Raw genomic sequence first — 16,164 nt, 5'->3', positions numbered from 1 at the left:
CCAGGCTCACAGTTAACATAGTGGAAATGATAAGTCCAGGGGACTGAGCGCGTAACGTGCACGGGGAGTCTGGGAGGCCCTGCGGCCCACCCGCCCCTCTTCCTCACAGCGAGAAGCCAGGGTCAGGATAATCGTCCCGCCTTGGAGACGAGAGATGCGAGATCCCCAAACTAATACCTGCACCCATGGTGACTTCCTGGCACCTTTGTCAAACACCTCATGTGTACTACCTCTTAATCGTCATGGTAACCCTATCCCTTCACTCTCTCCATTTTGAAACAGGCCCAGAGAGGTGCAGCGGCTTGTCTGAGGTCACACAGACCTTCAGCCTCCTAGTCCCTCCCTTGACCCAGGCCAAGCTGTCCAGAGCCAGCCCCCCTTTCCAGTGGCAGACTGTCTATCTCCTGAAAAGGGCATAGACTTCCTACCCCCAGGACGGCTGTTCCGGTATCCACAGGCAGCCGGTAACCTCAACTGTCCTGCCTGTTGACAAAACCAACTTGGTTCCGTGATCACGCCTTTTCCCAAGCCTGAGAAAGCAAGAGTGTCAGCCAGACCTAGTTCAGATCGCAGCTCTGCCACACGCTAGCTTGAAGACCTTGGGCTGGTAACCTGCCTCTCTGGTCTTTAGTTTCCTGGTCTGTAAAACAGGGAGTATTAGTATTAGCGTCTTGGGGTTACCATGGTGATTGCTCTGGTAATAGATGCAAGGCCCCTGGCCAGGGCCCAGCACACAGTCAGTGCTCGGAAGTGATGGCTGTGGTTATTCTCATCTCTGCCGGGCAGCCATTCAGTGTGGCGACCAGCTCATAAAGTGCTCCACAGTGAACTTACTGGCGATGTTCCTGCTGTGACGACACATCCAGGTGCCGTCTCTGGAACCTTTTATGAAAGGATCTTATTTTTAGGTCCTTTTCCTTACGCACTCACTCTCCATTCCTTGCCTGCTGCCTGACGAGTCGCTTTTGAGTGCCCTGTGTATCTTGGAAGTGCCAACCCTGGCCCTGCCGGCACCACCTCTTTCTCCTCTCCCCGGGGTTCCTCTGATGTCATAGCTTCACCATAGCAACATCCAGCAGTCCCCTCACCCCTATGTGAGAGACTTCAGGGAGCTGGCAGCTTCCTAGCCTAAGTGATTGCATTTGTGTGCCGGAGCTGTTAATGATGGAGCGGAAAAAATATACATGGGAAGGAAGGAAGCAGGCAGCCCATGGGACAACAACTCATCGTTTCCATGGAGATGCATAGCGAGGAAGAGGTCCCCTTGATTAGGCCTCTGTTTCCAAACGTGGAAAGGCATTTGCTATTGTGTAAAATTGGAAGGAGAGCAAACAAGGTGTGGGGGTCCCCCTGCCCTGTTGGTTGGGGACGCCTGTCCTTGGGCCCTGTCTCCAGATACATCAGGAAGAAGTACAGTTTTCCTTAATGGCTGCTCCCCATCTAACCCCCAAGATGGAGCAGAATTTGCCAATTCTTGGATTCCTGGGGCAGGTGATCACTCAGAATACCTTTAGAGCTCACAGAGGGCTGTGGGAAGAGGGCAGGGGTTGGGCCCCATACCATTCCCTGTCCTGTGTGAGGCTGGGCCTGTGCACCCCAAGGAGGGGCTACCACAAGTTTCCAGCAGGTTCAGCAGTGCTGAGAACCCAGAGGGCCGAATGTCAGCAGAGTCCCAAGGGGAGGGGAGAGGGGGGCGTTTGTGTGGGGAGGTGGGGGGTACAGTAATATGTACATAAGATAGAAATTACCATGTTAACCAGTTTTAAGTGCACGGTTCAGCAGCATTTAGCATATTCACATTGTTCTGTAATCATCACCACCTTCCGTCTACAGAACTTTCTCATCTTTCCAAAGTTAAATTGTCCCTACTAAAAACCTAACTCTTTCTCTGAGCCAGTCCTGGCACCCGCCATTCTACTTTCTATATCTGAATCTGACTGCTCTAGGTCTCCTACATGAGAGGAATCTTACAGGATATGTCATTTTGTCACTGGCTTACTTAGCACAGTGTCCTCGAGATTCATGCACGTGGGAGCATATGTCAGGGCGGGGTCTTTTGAATCCCCAGGGGGACTGGTGATCATGTCCCATCTCGATGTCCAGATAGGGTGTGGGATGGGTCTGATCAGTGTCTTCTGGTTTTGCAAACCTTCCGCACACAGGAAGCAGGCACCACTGGCCACATCCCCACAGCGCTCACCGTCCTTTACCTGTGTCATCTCTCCTCACAGGTGCATATCCTCATGGGCTCCTGTTACAAGACCAAAAAGTTCCTGCTCTCCCTGGCGGAAAACAAGCTGGGACCTTGCATGCTCCTGGCGCTGAGGGGCAACCAGACCATGGTGGAGGTGAGAAGCCTGCCCCTGGCTCGCCCAGTCCCTCGTCCTTGTCGACTGAGCACCAAGCCCAGACCTATTACAGAAGCTGGGGTCATGGCAGCAGACGAGGCAGGTGCAGTCTCAGCCCTCCTGAGCCTAGCAGGCACAAGGTCCTCGTCAAACAATTTATTGATTTCAATTATGATCTGTGTCGTCCAAGGGCTCAGGAGGTTTCTGTTCCATTGTCTGCTGCTGTGTAACAGACCACCCCATGTGGGGGCTTCAAGCCAAAATACTCATTCATTTTGCTCATGGGCCTTGGGGTGACTAATTCTCACTTGGGTCTCTCATGGGTTCGCAGCCCGATAGGGGCTGGACTGGGCGATCGCCGCATCTTCACTGACGTTCATCCTGACGACTCAATCGATGAGGCTGAAGCAGCGGGAGCGCCCAGGCCTCTCCACACAGCGGTGTGGAGTAGGAGCGTTCCCACCCACAAAGAGCACACACCCGGTCCCAGTCCCTCACATCGCCTCGCCCTGCTCCTTTACCTGGCCCCCAAAGTCCCCAGAAGCAATATCGCTTTCCCTAACTTAGCCCCAGAAGTCAGGCAGCGTCATCTCTGCCACTTTGACCCATTAGAAATCAGTCTTTGAGGCTGGTCCATAGTCAGGGGACAGGAGTTAGACCTCACCTTTCAGCAGGAAGAGCATCGAAGCACCAGAGCTTGCTGTGCAAGAAGGAGTTATGGTGAGACTTGAGGACAGAAGAGAAGTTAGCCAGAGGCAGGAGCGGAGCAGAGCATTCTAGGCTGTGGGGACTGTACCTGCCAAGGCTCCAGGGCAGGAAGAGGATTTATGGAAGAAGAGGGAGGAGGCCAGGGCGCTAGAACATAGTCCAGGGCAGAGAAGCTCGGGTGTGGGTGGGCAGGGCCTCGGGTGTGAAGAGCCTCCTAGGTGCCCAAAGGTCCTGGAGTGTAGTCCACGTGCTCATCCTGAGTGCCTTGTGCGGGGACTTGGCGGGAAGGGAGTGAGCAGGGTGCAGCATCGTGAGGGCCTAGCAAGGCGGACTCTCCTGGGCAAGTGAGAAGTCATGGGAAAGGGAATCTCGGAGACAGGGCCATCAGCGCCGAGGGGCTGGGAAGGAGAGCGTGCGTGTGCAGCCGCCTGAGGCCCTGCAGGAGGCAGCGCAGTGCACATGTTCCCCAGGCTCCAGTTCAGCTCAGTGAGCACATCTGAGCATCTGCTGTGTGCTCGGCACCGGGGGAAGAACTCGAGATAGAAAGAGATGTCTCGTCTTTGGGCCTGGCATACATTATTCCTGCATGCATTTACCAAGAGTCTGCCGTGTGCTCAGCTGGGCGCACGGAAATGTTTCCATTATGCAGATGGGAAGCTGGGATAGGTGATTTGCCCAAAGTCACACAGTCAGAAATGCAAAGGCAGGGCTACTGATTTTCAAATTAAGACTCTTGGGGCACTTAAGGTGTACTGAAGTATCTATATACCCCCTTTCTGGGGCCGTTAGGTTGGGCTCCTTGGGCTTCTGCCCCTTCAAAGAGCAGCCCCACCTAGAGTCGCGGCGGGTGGTGACACATCTGCCGCTCTTGGCAGATCCTGTGCTTGATGCTGGAATACAACATCATCGACAACAACGACACCCAGCTGCAGATCATCTCAACCCTGGAGAGCACCGGCGTGGGGAAACGCATGTACGAGCAGCTGTGCGACCGGCAGCGGGAGCTGAAGGAGCTGGTGAGTCCGCAGTCAGGCCGGCCAGAGAGAGCAGCTGGGGTGCAGGACCCAGGGATCGTTGCACCTGTGGGAGCCTCTTGTTCATTGACTCCCTCTCCAGACCCAAAGAGGTCAAGATTAGCACCCACCACTTTCCATATCATGGAAGAGGGTCACAGAGAGGTCAAGTCACTGGCCCAAAGTCACACCTTATTCAGTTCCTGGCCAGGACACTATGCTGTCTCAGCCCCAGAGCCATGCGTGGCAGTCACCGTGTCCACACTCCTCCCACATCCCATTTCAGTGCATGGGGGCTTAACTTCCAAATGTCAGCACCTGCGCCTCTTGGCCAGAAGGCATTCTCTGTCCACAAGCGTGCACAGCAACACAGAAGTGCGGAGAATTCACGGCAGCCCTCAAGCAATGGCTAATGGGAGAGGGCGTGTAAACTCTCCAGTGCCGATAGCTCTGACATGACTCCCCCACCATTTCCCAGAGGTATTCAGTGGTAGCTGGATTGATAACACCCCTTTCCACTTGTGGCCTTCGTGGATCACTTCCCCACTCCCCTGCTGGTGATTTTTGGGAACACCTCTCAATAAACCACCTGTGCTCAAACCTTGTCTCGGGGTCTGCCTCTGAGACCAAACCACCATATTGCCATCTATCAGCAAGAAATAAAAACAGCACTGAGTGGTGTTAATAGAGGTGGGGGTGCAGGGAGGAAACTCAGGGAAAAGAATGGGTCGTAATCAGCCTGGTTTCTGTTGCAGCAAAGGAAAGGCGGGCCCACCAGGCTAACACTGCCCTCCAAGTCCACAGTGAGTTGGTTTTGTTCTCTCTGAAGGGCCAGGTGGAGGGAAGAGGGTGGGTCGGTCCTCTCTGCTGGGGAAAGGCAGACAGTGTCTGTTGAAGGTGATAGGGAGTGGGGAACAGGGACCCGTAGTACTTGACAGGCCAAATTTTCTAGGAAAAACTGGGTTGCAGGAAATCAAACATGAAGATTATTTGTTGATACTAATGTGAATACATTATCAGATATTAGTAGAGCATGTTATCAGATAATAGCTAATATACATTCAGCATTTATTTATGTGTTATTAGTTCAATTTATTCTCACAATCCTATAAGGTTGGTGCCTCTTACACCCCCATTTTGCAAGGGATCTTAGTTCCTTGTATCCTGCTGCCCCATTGTCCTTGGCACATGGCTTTCATCTCACAGTCAAAAAGAAGGGCTGCTCAAATTCCAGCCATCTCATCTCCATTCCAGCCAGCAGGGAGACGGAAGTGGCAAAGATAAACATGCCCCTTCCCTTTAAGGACCTTCACGCAAGTTCCACTTGACACGTACACTTACGTACCATTGTCTACATGTAGCACATGGCCACACCTAGCTGAGAAATTAGCCTTAATTCAGGGGAGCCAGGTGGCAGGTAAAACTCAAGAATTCTATCACTCAGATGGAAGGAAGAATGGATGTTACCCTCAGCAACCTCTCAGTCTAGGGCTCAGATATTTGTCTCTACCTCCACAGTCCTGAGGGTTGAGGGGGGCCTCAGCGTTCACATGTGGGAAATGGGCACAGGCTGCTGCCTGGAAAGTGAGATGTGTCTTACACACGCACACGCACACACACGCATGCAAACACGCATGCTCCTATGGGAGAGATGTGGCCTCGGAACACCCTAGTTGGTGACTCAGGCTATGAGTCACAGCACTGAAGGCTTTCTCCTCCACCTCACCGCTGCCACCCACAGGGACAGCTCCTCCCTCCCTGGCACTCCTCTTGGCCCAGCCCACCGAGTCATGCCATCGCCTCAGCTCCTGGGGATTTGCTGCCTCCAACACTAGCTCTCTGTGGGACAAGGGAAAGGAGGTGGGGACGCTCAGGGTCTCGGGATGCTCCCCGCAGCCCAAGGCAACCCTGAGACCCCGCCTGCCGGTCTGTTTGCAGGACGCAGACTTGGCTCGTTTGCTGAGCTCGGGCTCCTTCGGAAACCTGGAGAACCTCAGTTTGGCCTTCACCAATGTAACCAGTGCCTGCGCTGAGCACCTCATCAAACTGCCTTCTCTCAAGCAGCTGAACCTGTGGTCCACTCAGGTACATACTGCCCAACTGCGCCCTGCTCCGTGTCCCTTGCACCCTCCTCCTGCCCCCTCCTCCCTGCCCTTTTGCACCCTCCTCCATGCCCACCCTGCACCCTCGCCCCCATACCCTCCCTGCACCCTCCTCCCTGGCTGGCCTTTCTGTCCAGAGCCCCTGGTCCGAGTCACCTGATTACTACACCTCCTCCCTGGCTCAGCACCCGCTTCCTGGAGGGCAGAGGAAATGTAGGACATCATGAAGCCCATTGGCCCATTTCATAGTTGGAGTCGCTGAGGCCCAGGGCAGGGATGTGCCAGGCAGAGTCTCGGAAGCACTGAGGCAGAGCTGGGAAGCAGAGCTGCCGCTGGCTGTGGGCCTTTTCTTCATAATGATGACCACAGCACACGAGTGCTCGGTGTTGATTGAGCTGTTCCTCACGTAGGTCACACTCACGCCTGTGAAGCGTAGGCCCCACTGTTGCCCACACTGGGCACAAGAGACACTGGGCGTTCCGGCAGTCTCCCTTCCAGCCCCACCCTCCTCTCTCTACCCACTGTCCTGCTCAGCTTCCACTCAGCCCTCCTCGACAGATGGCAAAACCGACTCGCAGGGAGGGCACGCATGTCTCCCTGGCAGAAGCTGGATTGGAGCCCAGGTCAGGAGAGGCATTTGAGTCCTTGGAGAGAAGTGACAGCAGCCCATCCCCTTCCTCCACCACTGCCCTGACCTCGAGGCCATTTCCTGGGGTGCCTTAGGGGACCAGAGTCCATCTCCAGGGCTGAGAGTTTCTGTTCTCCACAGTTTGGAGACGCCGGCCTGCGTCTCCTGTCGGAACACCTCACCATGCTCCAGGTGCTGAACCTGTGCGAGACGCCTGTCACAGATGCTGGCCTGCTGGCCCTCAGCTGTGAGTACCGAAGGGGCTGCCAGGGTGCATGCGGGCTTCCTTCCTTCCTTCATTTATTCATTTATCAACTTGGCACCATGCACTGTGCCATGTGCTGGGATATAGTCATTCAGTCACTGAACAAGTGTTTATTGAGCACCTACTATGTGTCAGGCACCATTCTAGACAGTAGGAACAAAACGGGGAAAATATTCCTGGCTTCTTAGAGCTTAAATTCTAGAGAGAAAATTAAAAATGAGTAAGGCCCAGCCCATACCCTCTTGATGCCTTCATAGCCCCTGAGGGACCAAGTTCAAGAAAAGTGCTCCAGGGCATTGTGACGGTGCTCCCCAACCACCTGAGCAGTCGCTTGGGAGCTCGTTAGAAATGCAGATCCTTGGGCCCTGCCCCGCATCTGCGGAAACTGCATTTTTAAAAATGCCTGGGTGATTCCTGGTACATTAAAGCACTGCCCTAATCGAAGGAGCCACACAGTCCTCACTCAGAGAATGTGGGAATCACAATTCCTGAACCTGTAGCCCGATCTACTGAATGAAAATCCTGGGTGATGTTGAGCCTGGGGATCTGCATTTCCCATTGGTGTAGAAGAGCGGCCCCGTGCCTCGGCTGGGAGGAATCAAGGAAGGCTTGCCAGGGAGGTGATCGGATCAGGGTGTGAAAGACAGATGCGTAGGAGTGGGCCAAAGGGGAGGCCTGCTGGGCAGTGGCCATGACTTCTACAAGGTCATTGGCAAATTTGGAATGGCTTGAAAGGGGGTTGGAGCAGGTGACAGGGTTAATAGAAGGCAGAGAAGATGAGGTTTGGAGCTACATCTGTTCAAATGACACTGTCATTAGAGTCACACAGTGTGAGTGGGTGGGGGCTCTGGATAACAATGCAGATTCCTGGGCCCTGCTCCAGCCTCTCGCTCAGCATCTCTGGGAGTGGGACAGGACATTCAAGTATTTAACAGGCTCGCCATGCAATTCTTGATGCAAACTGAAGTTTTGAGGCCTGCCGTGAGAAGCCAAGGGGGTTTGAGTCAGCTTCCAGGGTTCCCTTGAGGGGAGGGCCAGGCCTGTTCCATCAAGACTGGTCTAGAGTATGGCACTCGAGCTCTGGGGATGTCTGGTCCAGGCAGTGGAGGAATATGACATGGGGACCAGAAGGGATGGAGGCTCAGAGGGCAGCGAGAGAACGTGGGCCCAATTCAGACCAGAACATGCCTGAAACAGACTTTCTGTACGGAGTGGCCCCTGGCTTTGCCTCCCCTTCCTCATCTCTTGGACACAGACCTCGGCATCTGCAGTCAGGCCCCCAGCTGGACCATCCCATACCTGCCCGCAAGCTGCCGCTTGTGGGGTCTTACTGACCTAATGACTGTGTCTGTCTCCCTGTCTTGTACAGCCATGAAGAGTCTCTGCAGTTTAAACATGAATAGCACCAAGCTCTCGGCTGACACCTATGAAGATCTGAAGGTAATTCCTCCCCCCATTCCCCCTTAGATCCTGGCATTTCGCTCTCACGGAGCTTATTTTCAGACAAGAAAGGCTGTTACGCCAGCAGATAAGCCAATGAAGAAAAGAATGGCGAGTTGAAAGGAGTGAACAAGGGGAAGCCCATGGATTGGAAAAAGGGGAATCGATGGATTGGAAATAGGGAGGGCCTGTTTGGCATGGGCTGATCAGGGACAGTCCCTTTCAAGTGAGGCCACATAAACCAAGGATGCGAAGGGCAAGAGGAAGTGTGAGTACAAAGGTCCCGAGGCAGAAAGGGTTGTGAGGGCTGACTTTGTAGCAAATGTGACTAGAAAGTGAGAGAGTAGACTGGGGCAGACTGGATAAGGCCTGGTAGGTCATGGAAGGACTCTGGGTTTCATCCAGGTTCAGCAGAAAGCGTCAGAGGCTCTAACAGGGTAGTGAATTATGCTTTTAAAAGCTTATTCCGATTATTATGTGGAAAGTAGATTTTTTTGAGGGGGGAATAGAAGCAAGAAGGATGTTTATAGGGCTGGCGCTGTCACACAGCTAAGAGCCTGGACTGGCAGCCTGGCCAGGTTGGCAAGATGAAACTGGAGAAAGACAATCTGAGTGGCAGAAGGTAGGGCCCATTTTGTTTGTTAAAATGAACATCTTGGTGAGGGAGGTGTTTGGAGGAGCTGAGCCTTTAGCAGCCTCTGGCCACCCCATTATCCTGGGCTTCTCATCAGCTGGGGGGAAGTGGGCAGGGCCACCAGAGCCAGCACCCACACGCCCTGCACGCTGCTTGGCGGGGATCCCTGGCAGCCTTTGGCCAAGGCCCGTACTCAGCAGGACCTCCCCTGTCAGCTCCCGTTTCCAGCTCTGCCAGACCCACAGCCCAGGGCTTGCTCACTGGGCAAGCCTCCAGATGCCTTCAGAGCACCCACTGTGTGCCCGGCTCATGCTGGGGACGGGGACGCTGGGGTGTGGCTGGTCAACCACTAGCCAAGAGGAAGCGCAGCTAACAGAGGCAGGACAGGGCTCAGGAGCCAGCAGGGCAGGGACGGCCAGCTCTGCTGAGGGGGGCAGAAGAGCCTTCACAAAAGGAGGTCTTGAGAAGTGAGTCTGCCAGGCAGGCTGGAAGAGAGCGCTGTGCACAGGGTTCCGAAGGCCATGCAGAGAGGGGTGGCGAGGGTGCAGGAAGGGCCAGGGCCAGGTCCGCATGGGTTCTCTCAGCACCGTCAGCCTCACTCGGGCACTTGTTAGGAATGCTGACTCCAGGGGCCCCCAGACCTGTCGGATCCAAGTGGGCATTTGAACCCCACCTCCAAGGATTCCCTTGCACTCAGAAGTTGGAGAGGGCTGTTTCAGGGTCCCTGAGTTCAGAGTCCCGGAGATCCCCGTGCTGCTGAGACCAAGCTGGGAAGGGGCTGTAGTAAACCTCTGGTGAAGAAGTCACTTTCAGTTGATGTTTTATTTTCACACATTCAGGAGATACATAGTGCCAACTCGATGGTACTGGCCAGTGACAACCAGCCTCTGTGTTGCGGGCACTCAGGGCAGACTGGAGTGTGCCCAGCTTGGGGGAGGCCACGTGGTACACTGCCCAGTCCAGCTAGATCTTCCCGTTTTTCAAGAGAACCTGAATATCTCGTTTCTTTTGTGCAGTCTCCTAATTTTGAAAGGTTGGCTTAAATGTTTTTTACAACGCCACACTGGTGACTGCGGGCCTCAGTTTATAACCTCTGTCTGGGCAGCGGGGAGCCATTGAGGGTGGTGAGCACAGGGCAGAAGCAGTGAGGAACTGCGTGTGTGCACGTGTGCGTATATGAGTGCACGTGTTAAAAGATTGCACTGGCCGGTGCACAGGGAAGTTGGGAAGGGGGGAAGGAAAGGCAGGAGGTCAGTTAGGAAAAAGCCAGCTGTTTATCAGAGACGGAAAGAGGAAGCGCGTCGGGGTGGTAGGGATGGAGAGCAGGAAGCTGCTCTGAGGAGTAGCATGTGGAATTAGTGGTCACAGGGATCCGGGATCTGGCGTGAGGGAATCCTGAGAGGGCAGGACTCTGCTGACCCCCCGCAGCTTACGGTGACCCCCCTTCATTCACCTGCCCGGTTTCCGAGAATGATGAGGATGTGAGCGAGAGTAAAAGCGAGACCAGTTCCCTTCCACAGAGCGCATGACACTGTGTGGGACAGGGCACTCTGGGCTCGCCATGCGTTTGCTCTTTGATCCCTAGCATCATCCTGTGAGCCTGGGACTGGACTCAGATTCCTTCCACAGATGAGGAAACTAAGGCTCCAGGAGGTTCAAGGGCAGGTGTCCAAGGTCACACGGCCAGCAAGTGATCCAAAGCCCCTCTCAGGTGGGGATGTAGAATCCCCAGCAGCCTGCTTTCACTAGCCATCACCTTTCTCTGGGGCCAGAAACTTCTCTCTGAAGTCACCCAGCTCTGAGCTCCAGCGATCGGAAGGGTGGGGGAGGGCACGGCCCGGTTCTGGAAGGGACCAGATTTTTCTTGCTCCCCTGCAGGCCAAGCTTCCCAACCTGAAGGAAGTGGACGTCCGCTACACGGAGGCCTGGTGAAGCTCCACTTGGCAGGAAGGAGTTTGTAACCGCAACATACAACTCTTGACTAATAGCCGTAGAGCTGCCAGTCCTGGGGTCTCACCCCAGAGTCCTGGCCGTGAGATAGATGGGGGAGTCTTTCTGGGGGCAGAGGGCGCCAGGGGAGGGGGTGGGAAGGGGATCCGTAAGCACGCCCAGCCCCCACCTAATTCTCTTAGCTTCATAATTGGAACCTTGACCTGATCTAAAACGGACTTTGTAGCGACCAGAGGAGCATCAGCGGGTCGGGGAGGGGGCGGGTGGGGGGACCCTTTGTGGATTTTCTTTGCCTTTGTGTTTAATGCCATGTGGGAAAAGTCAACTCCGATGCCACCATCACATGACCCCGATGGGCCTCAGGGCCTAGAAGGATGCTTTCTTCCTCAGAAGCTCCTGCTGAGAATCGCCCTGCCATTGGGACAAGAAGGCCCAGAGCCATCATTGCACCCATCCTGTGTCCTCGCCATTGCTATGCAAAGTGATTCTTGTTGTACATAAGATTTAAATAATGCGCCTATTTAAGAAATGTTGACAAATTGCGGGTCTGGGACCTGCCTCTTATTTATGAAGTCGTTGACCCGCCCTCCCGCCCTCCCTCCCGCCCGCCCCTGGCGTGTAGTACTGTATAAACCAGTCGGCTGTCGGGGTAGTGGTAGTAGTAGTAGTATTTTTTTAAAGGAAACAGACAAAAAAAAAAAAGAATCTCCTTGGAAAATTGCTTTTTCTTAATGGATTCTGTACGCTAACGCTCTCTCCTCCCACCTGTCTGTCCGCCCACCTGCCACTGTGCATTTCCCAGATGTCTCCAGCTTCCTCCTGGGGCAGGGGTCAGGCTGGGGGAGGAGAAGCGGGGTCCCCACATTGTAGTCTTGCTCCTCTGAGGCCCCAGCTTTCTCTCTGCCCCTTTTACACATTTGGAGGGGGGGCTAGCTAACCTGTCCGCCCCCCGCCCTCCCCTCCCTGCCCCGGAGAGCACCCATCTCCGGTGGCCTCGGCTGTCCCCGTCCCTGACTGAGACCTGTGGCCTCCCCACCCTCCTGTGCACCCCGTGCTCTCCTCATGCATGCCGCCTCCTTGCATGGTCTCTTGGGAGAAGAGAGAGACGTCGCCTCCACCAGCCTGACTGCCCGCCCCACCCAAATGAATGTGACCACTGCAGCACAGACACCCCTTCTGTCCCCATACCTGCCCCGATGACAAACCAACCTCCATTTCTTTTATAAACAGTTGGCTTTTTCTTAATAAGCCCTCACTGTACAGAACAGCCCCTTTACAGTTTACTTGGGGTCCCCTCTCCCCCAAGACCCTTTTTCTGTTGGTTTAGCACAAATACTCCTCCAGCACCTCCAGACCTAACCCCCTGTCAATGTAATTGTTTTATATATATATTTAATCTTATTCAATGGAAACCATGCTTTTGTCGTTTTATACTTTGCTAGGTAGACTTTATTACCCCCCGACTATGCCCTCATTTTTTTAAAAAAGGAAAAAAAAAGAAATTGGGTTTCAGTCTTAATTCATTTTACGTGCCAGGTTTTATTTCGTGTGTGTGTGAGTGTTCCATTTTGTGTTTTGTTTTTGTTGTTGTTGTTGTTTTCCGTTGTTTGGTTTTATTCTCTCCCCTCCGGTCCCATACTTTACAGCACTCTGGTGCGGGAAGAAGCAGAAGCAAAAAAAAAAAAAAAAAAATTAAAAAAAAAAAAAGATGAACCAAGACATGCCACCTTTTCCCTTCGCACTGTTGCTTTTCCTGATGGTTATACTACTGTCACGTAGCTGTGTTCAGAGATGTGAAATACTTTCAGGCAAAAATAAACTGTAAGTGACTCATTGACATCTGGCCTTTCTGTATGGCTTCCAGGGGGCCTTGTGAGGGGATGGGGCGGGGCAAGACATAGGCCGAGAGTTGGGGGTTCACCTTTTGAGTGGCCAGGGCTTCTCATCCTCGGCACTGTTGATGTTTGGGGCCAGGACTTCCTTTGTGGTGGGGCCGTCACATGCACTGTAGCATGTTGAGCAGCACCCCTGGCCGTGTCACCCGTCCCCCAGTTATAACCAACAGAAATGTCTTCAGACGTTGCCCAGCGTCCCCAGGGGACAAAGTCACCCCCAGGGGAGAACTCCTGCAGTCGATCCAGACTGCTGTGAAGCAGGGCCTCACAGAAGCTCTAGTCCAGAGCTCCTTAGATGAATCTTCCTTCTCTCTACCTCAGGATCTCTGGAAAATGCAGATCCTGATTCCTCGGGTCTGGGTGGGCCTGAGAATCTGCATTTCCTAGGAGTTGCAGGCTGGTTTATGGGGCTCTGAGGCTGAGTTCTCTGGCTCCTGGAGCCCTTCCCTGGGCCTAATCTCCAGCTGCCCCCAGGGCTCCCTGGTTAGGATTCCTGCCCTTACCCACCTCACTTTTCTACGGTCCCGTTCGAGTTTTCTGCGACGACTTCCACATAAGGTACTTGTGATGGAATATTTATCTCAGAGCCTGCTTCTGGGGAAACCCAAACTTAAGACAGTGACTAATCATGCTAGAAGATAGAGGGGTAGCTTGGAGGGGGAGCCCTTCCATGACAGGCTGGGAAAACCCAATGACCTCAAGGTCACCAGGTATTCCTGCCCTGACCTTAGCGACAGAGATACCTCCCGGCTGAGCTGGGGGCCCAGGAATAAACTTGCACCTGTTTTTAGAGGTGGGGGTGGCAGCTTACAGAAACTCTCATGCATCCCTGCTGGGAGCAGAAATTGGTTCGACTGCTTTAGAAAGTATCTACTAAAGCTAAAACATCTGCCCACCCTGTGACCCTGGGTATCCACTCTGGGTATATGTCCAAAAGAGCTGAGCTCACACGTCCACCAAAAGACACAAGAATGTTTATAGCAGCATTATTCATAGTAGCCAAAAAGTGGAAACAACCCCAAAGTCCACTAACTAGAGGATGAATAAATAAACTAGGATAGTCATACAGTGGAACAACGCAAGTGTCTCCATCAGCAGGAGAACAAACACATACACAGTGACATTCATATGACGGTATCCTGTAGAAATAGAGAAAAAGAGCCAACTAATAAACACAATGACATGAATTAACTGGTTAGACATTATGTTACGTGAAAGGAGCCAGAAACAAATGAGTATTTGCTGTATGATTTCATTTATATAAAGTTCATGAACAGGCACAAAGTCATCTGTGATTAAAGAGGTCACATTAGTGGTTATCTCTGCAAGGTGGGGGGTGGGGGGGCTTGTTATTGACTGCAAAGGTAGGAGGAAAGCTAGGATGATGAAAATGCTCTACATCTTGACCTGTGGGTATGTGGATGTCTAAACACTCATAGCTCCACACTTAAGATCTGTGTAATTTACTGTATGTTACGAATCAACTTTTTAAATGTGCAATCATACGGAAACAACTCAAATATCCACCAATGGATGAATGGCCAAATGATGGTACGTATAGACAATGGACTGTTATCCATCCACAAAAAGGAACGAAGTCCTGAAACATGTTCCAACACGAATGAACCTTTAAAATATGGTAAGTGAAACAATCCAATCACAGAAGAACATGTATTGTATGATTCCATTTATCCAAAATGTCCAGAATAGGCAAATCTATACATTAAGTGGATTGGTGTTTAACAAGCCAGGGAGTAACCGCTAAATGAGAGGGGTTTGCTTTTAGGATGAAGAAAAAATTTGGGAACTAGATGGAGGTGGTGATTGCACATTGTAAGTGTTCTAAATGCCACTTTAAGCTGTTTTTTTTTTTATGTTACATTAATTTTGCCTCGATTTTTAAAAAACTTAGCTGCTGCTCCCCTGCTGCGTCTGGGCCTGGGAAGATGCGTGGTGCCAGTGCCACCATGATGTCCATCAGGGCCGTCCTTGTCCATTCCTAGGAAGCCTCTTGGTGTTTTTCTGTGTCCCCTACTCAAAACACTATACTGCCATCTGCTGGACAGTTGACATAATAAATATACAAGGTTGTATAATAAATATACAAACTCCCTTAAAAGTGTCACCCTTGTGCAGTGTACAACCTGCACAGCTGTACATGGTAGAATATATGACTTTGCTTTATTTTTCAGTGTACTCTAACCAGATTTGGATAGGGCTTGGAAAGCCTCAGTGTTAGCCTTCCCTCTTGTTCTCGTTCCAATGCTGAGTGAGGCAAGCCTGGGCCAGCCTCTCGGATTTGTCAGGGAAATGAAATCCACCTGGTCCCCAAGCAACTTATCAGTGTGTTGAAACCTGACCTTCGGATCCACCTCCAGAAATGAAACCTTCCCCGAAGCACTTTTGGTCATTTCCACAGAAGCAGGAGGCTGAGGATGGTCTGGAGGGTTCTCCACCAAGCTCCTGGCAGCAGACTTCTTGGCTTCTGAATGTTACGGTAGGAACAACGAGCTGTTCCTCTGAGACACGGGGCTTGTTTCTCCTCTCTGATTTGCCAGGGAGAAGGGGCTGCTGGATTCAGTGGGGGAAGGAGGCTCAGGAAACGGGCTGCTGGAATCTCAGCTGCTTTGGGGCACAGGATACCCCTCGCAACAGCTGCTTGCTGCCCACCGCACCCACCCCCGGCCCTGCTACAGGGGATTTGCTGGGCTGGGAGGTGGGGCTGTGATTCTCTCGTGAGCTTCTTCGTGGATAGCAGTAATGCATCTTAAGCTCCTGGAGTTCTAGCAGTGTCCATCGTGGGCTTGGGGTTGGAGGGTCTGTCCCCGGATGGGTGGCTGTTCGAGACCAGTGCTGTCTCATAGAAGTAGAATGTAAGCCACATGTATAATGTAAAATGTACTAGCCATCTCTTAAAAAGAAGAAATACCTCAATATCATTTCAATATGTAATCAATACAAAAATCATTGAGATATTTTATACCCTTTTTTTTTTTTCTTATGAAGCCTTTGAAACTTGATGTGTATTTTGTACTTCCCGTCTATCTCATTTGGGACTAGTTACATCTCAAGTGCTCAGGAGCAGCCCCATGTGACCAGTAGCACGCACTCTGAGGGGCAGCACAGTTCTAGAATTTCTATAAACCTGGAGCTGGGGCTGTGGCGTCATGGTAGGAAGTGG

At 52.5% G+C, this 16,164-nt stretch overlaps 1 protein-coding gene across 1 annotated transcript in view; it reads left to right on the top strand.

The window, feature by feature from the left end:
* Window positions 1-12,925, top strand: part of CMIP (c-Maf inducing protein) — a 259,420-nt gene extending 246,495 nt beyond the window's left edge. The window contains exons 14-21 of the mRNA XM_023528591.1: window positions 435-464; window positions 2,232-2,348; window positions 3,932-4,072; window positions 4,825-4,872; window positions 6,008-6,154; window positions 6,941-7,046; window positions 8,434-8,504; window positions 11,017-12,925. Coding sequence (XP_023384359.1) covers window positions 435-464; window positions 2,232-2,348; window positions 3,932-4,072; window positions 4,825-4,872; window positions 6,008-6,154; window positions 6,941-7,046; window positions 8,434-8,504; window positions 11,017-11,070 — 714 coding nt within the window. The 3' untranslated portion in view covers window positions 11,071-12,925. The remainder of the gene's footprint in view (window positions 1-434; window positions 465-2,231; window positions 2,349-3,931; window positions 4,073-4,824; window positions 4,873-6,007; window positions 6,155-6,940; window positions 7,047-8,433; window positions 8,505-11,016) is intronic.
* The last annotated feature ends 3,239 nt before the right edge of the window (window positions 12,926-16,164 follow it).

Source organism: Pteropus vampyrus, unplaced genomic scaffold, assembly GCF_000151845.1.
Source record: "Pteropus vampyrus isolate Shadow unplaced genomic scaffold, Pvam_2.0 Scaffold29, whole genome shotgun sequence".
Classification (NCBI taxonomy): Eukaryota; Metazoa; Chordata; class Mammalia; order Chiroptera; family Pteropodidae; genus Pteropus; species Pteropus vampyrus.
Note: the sequence above shows the minus strand (reverse complement) of the source record. Positions and strands in the feature narration are given on the sequence as shown.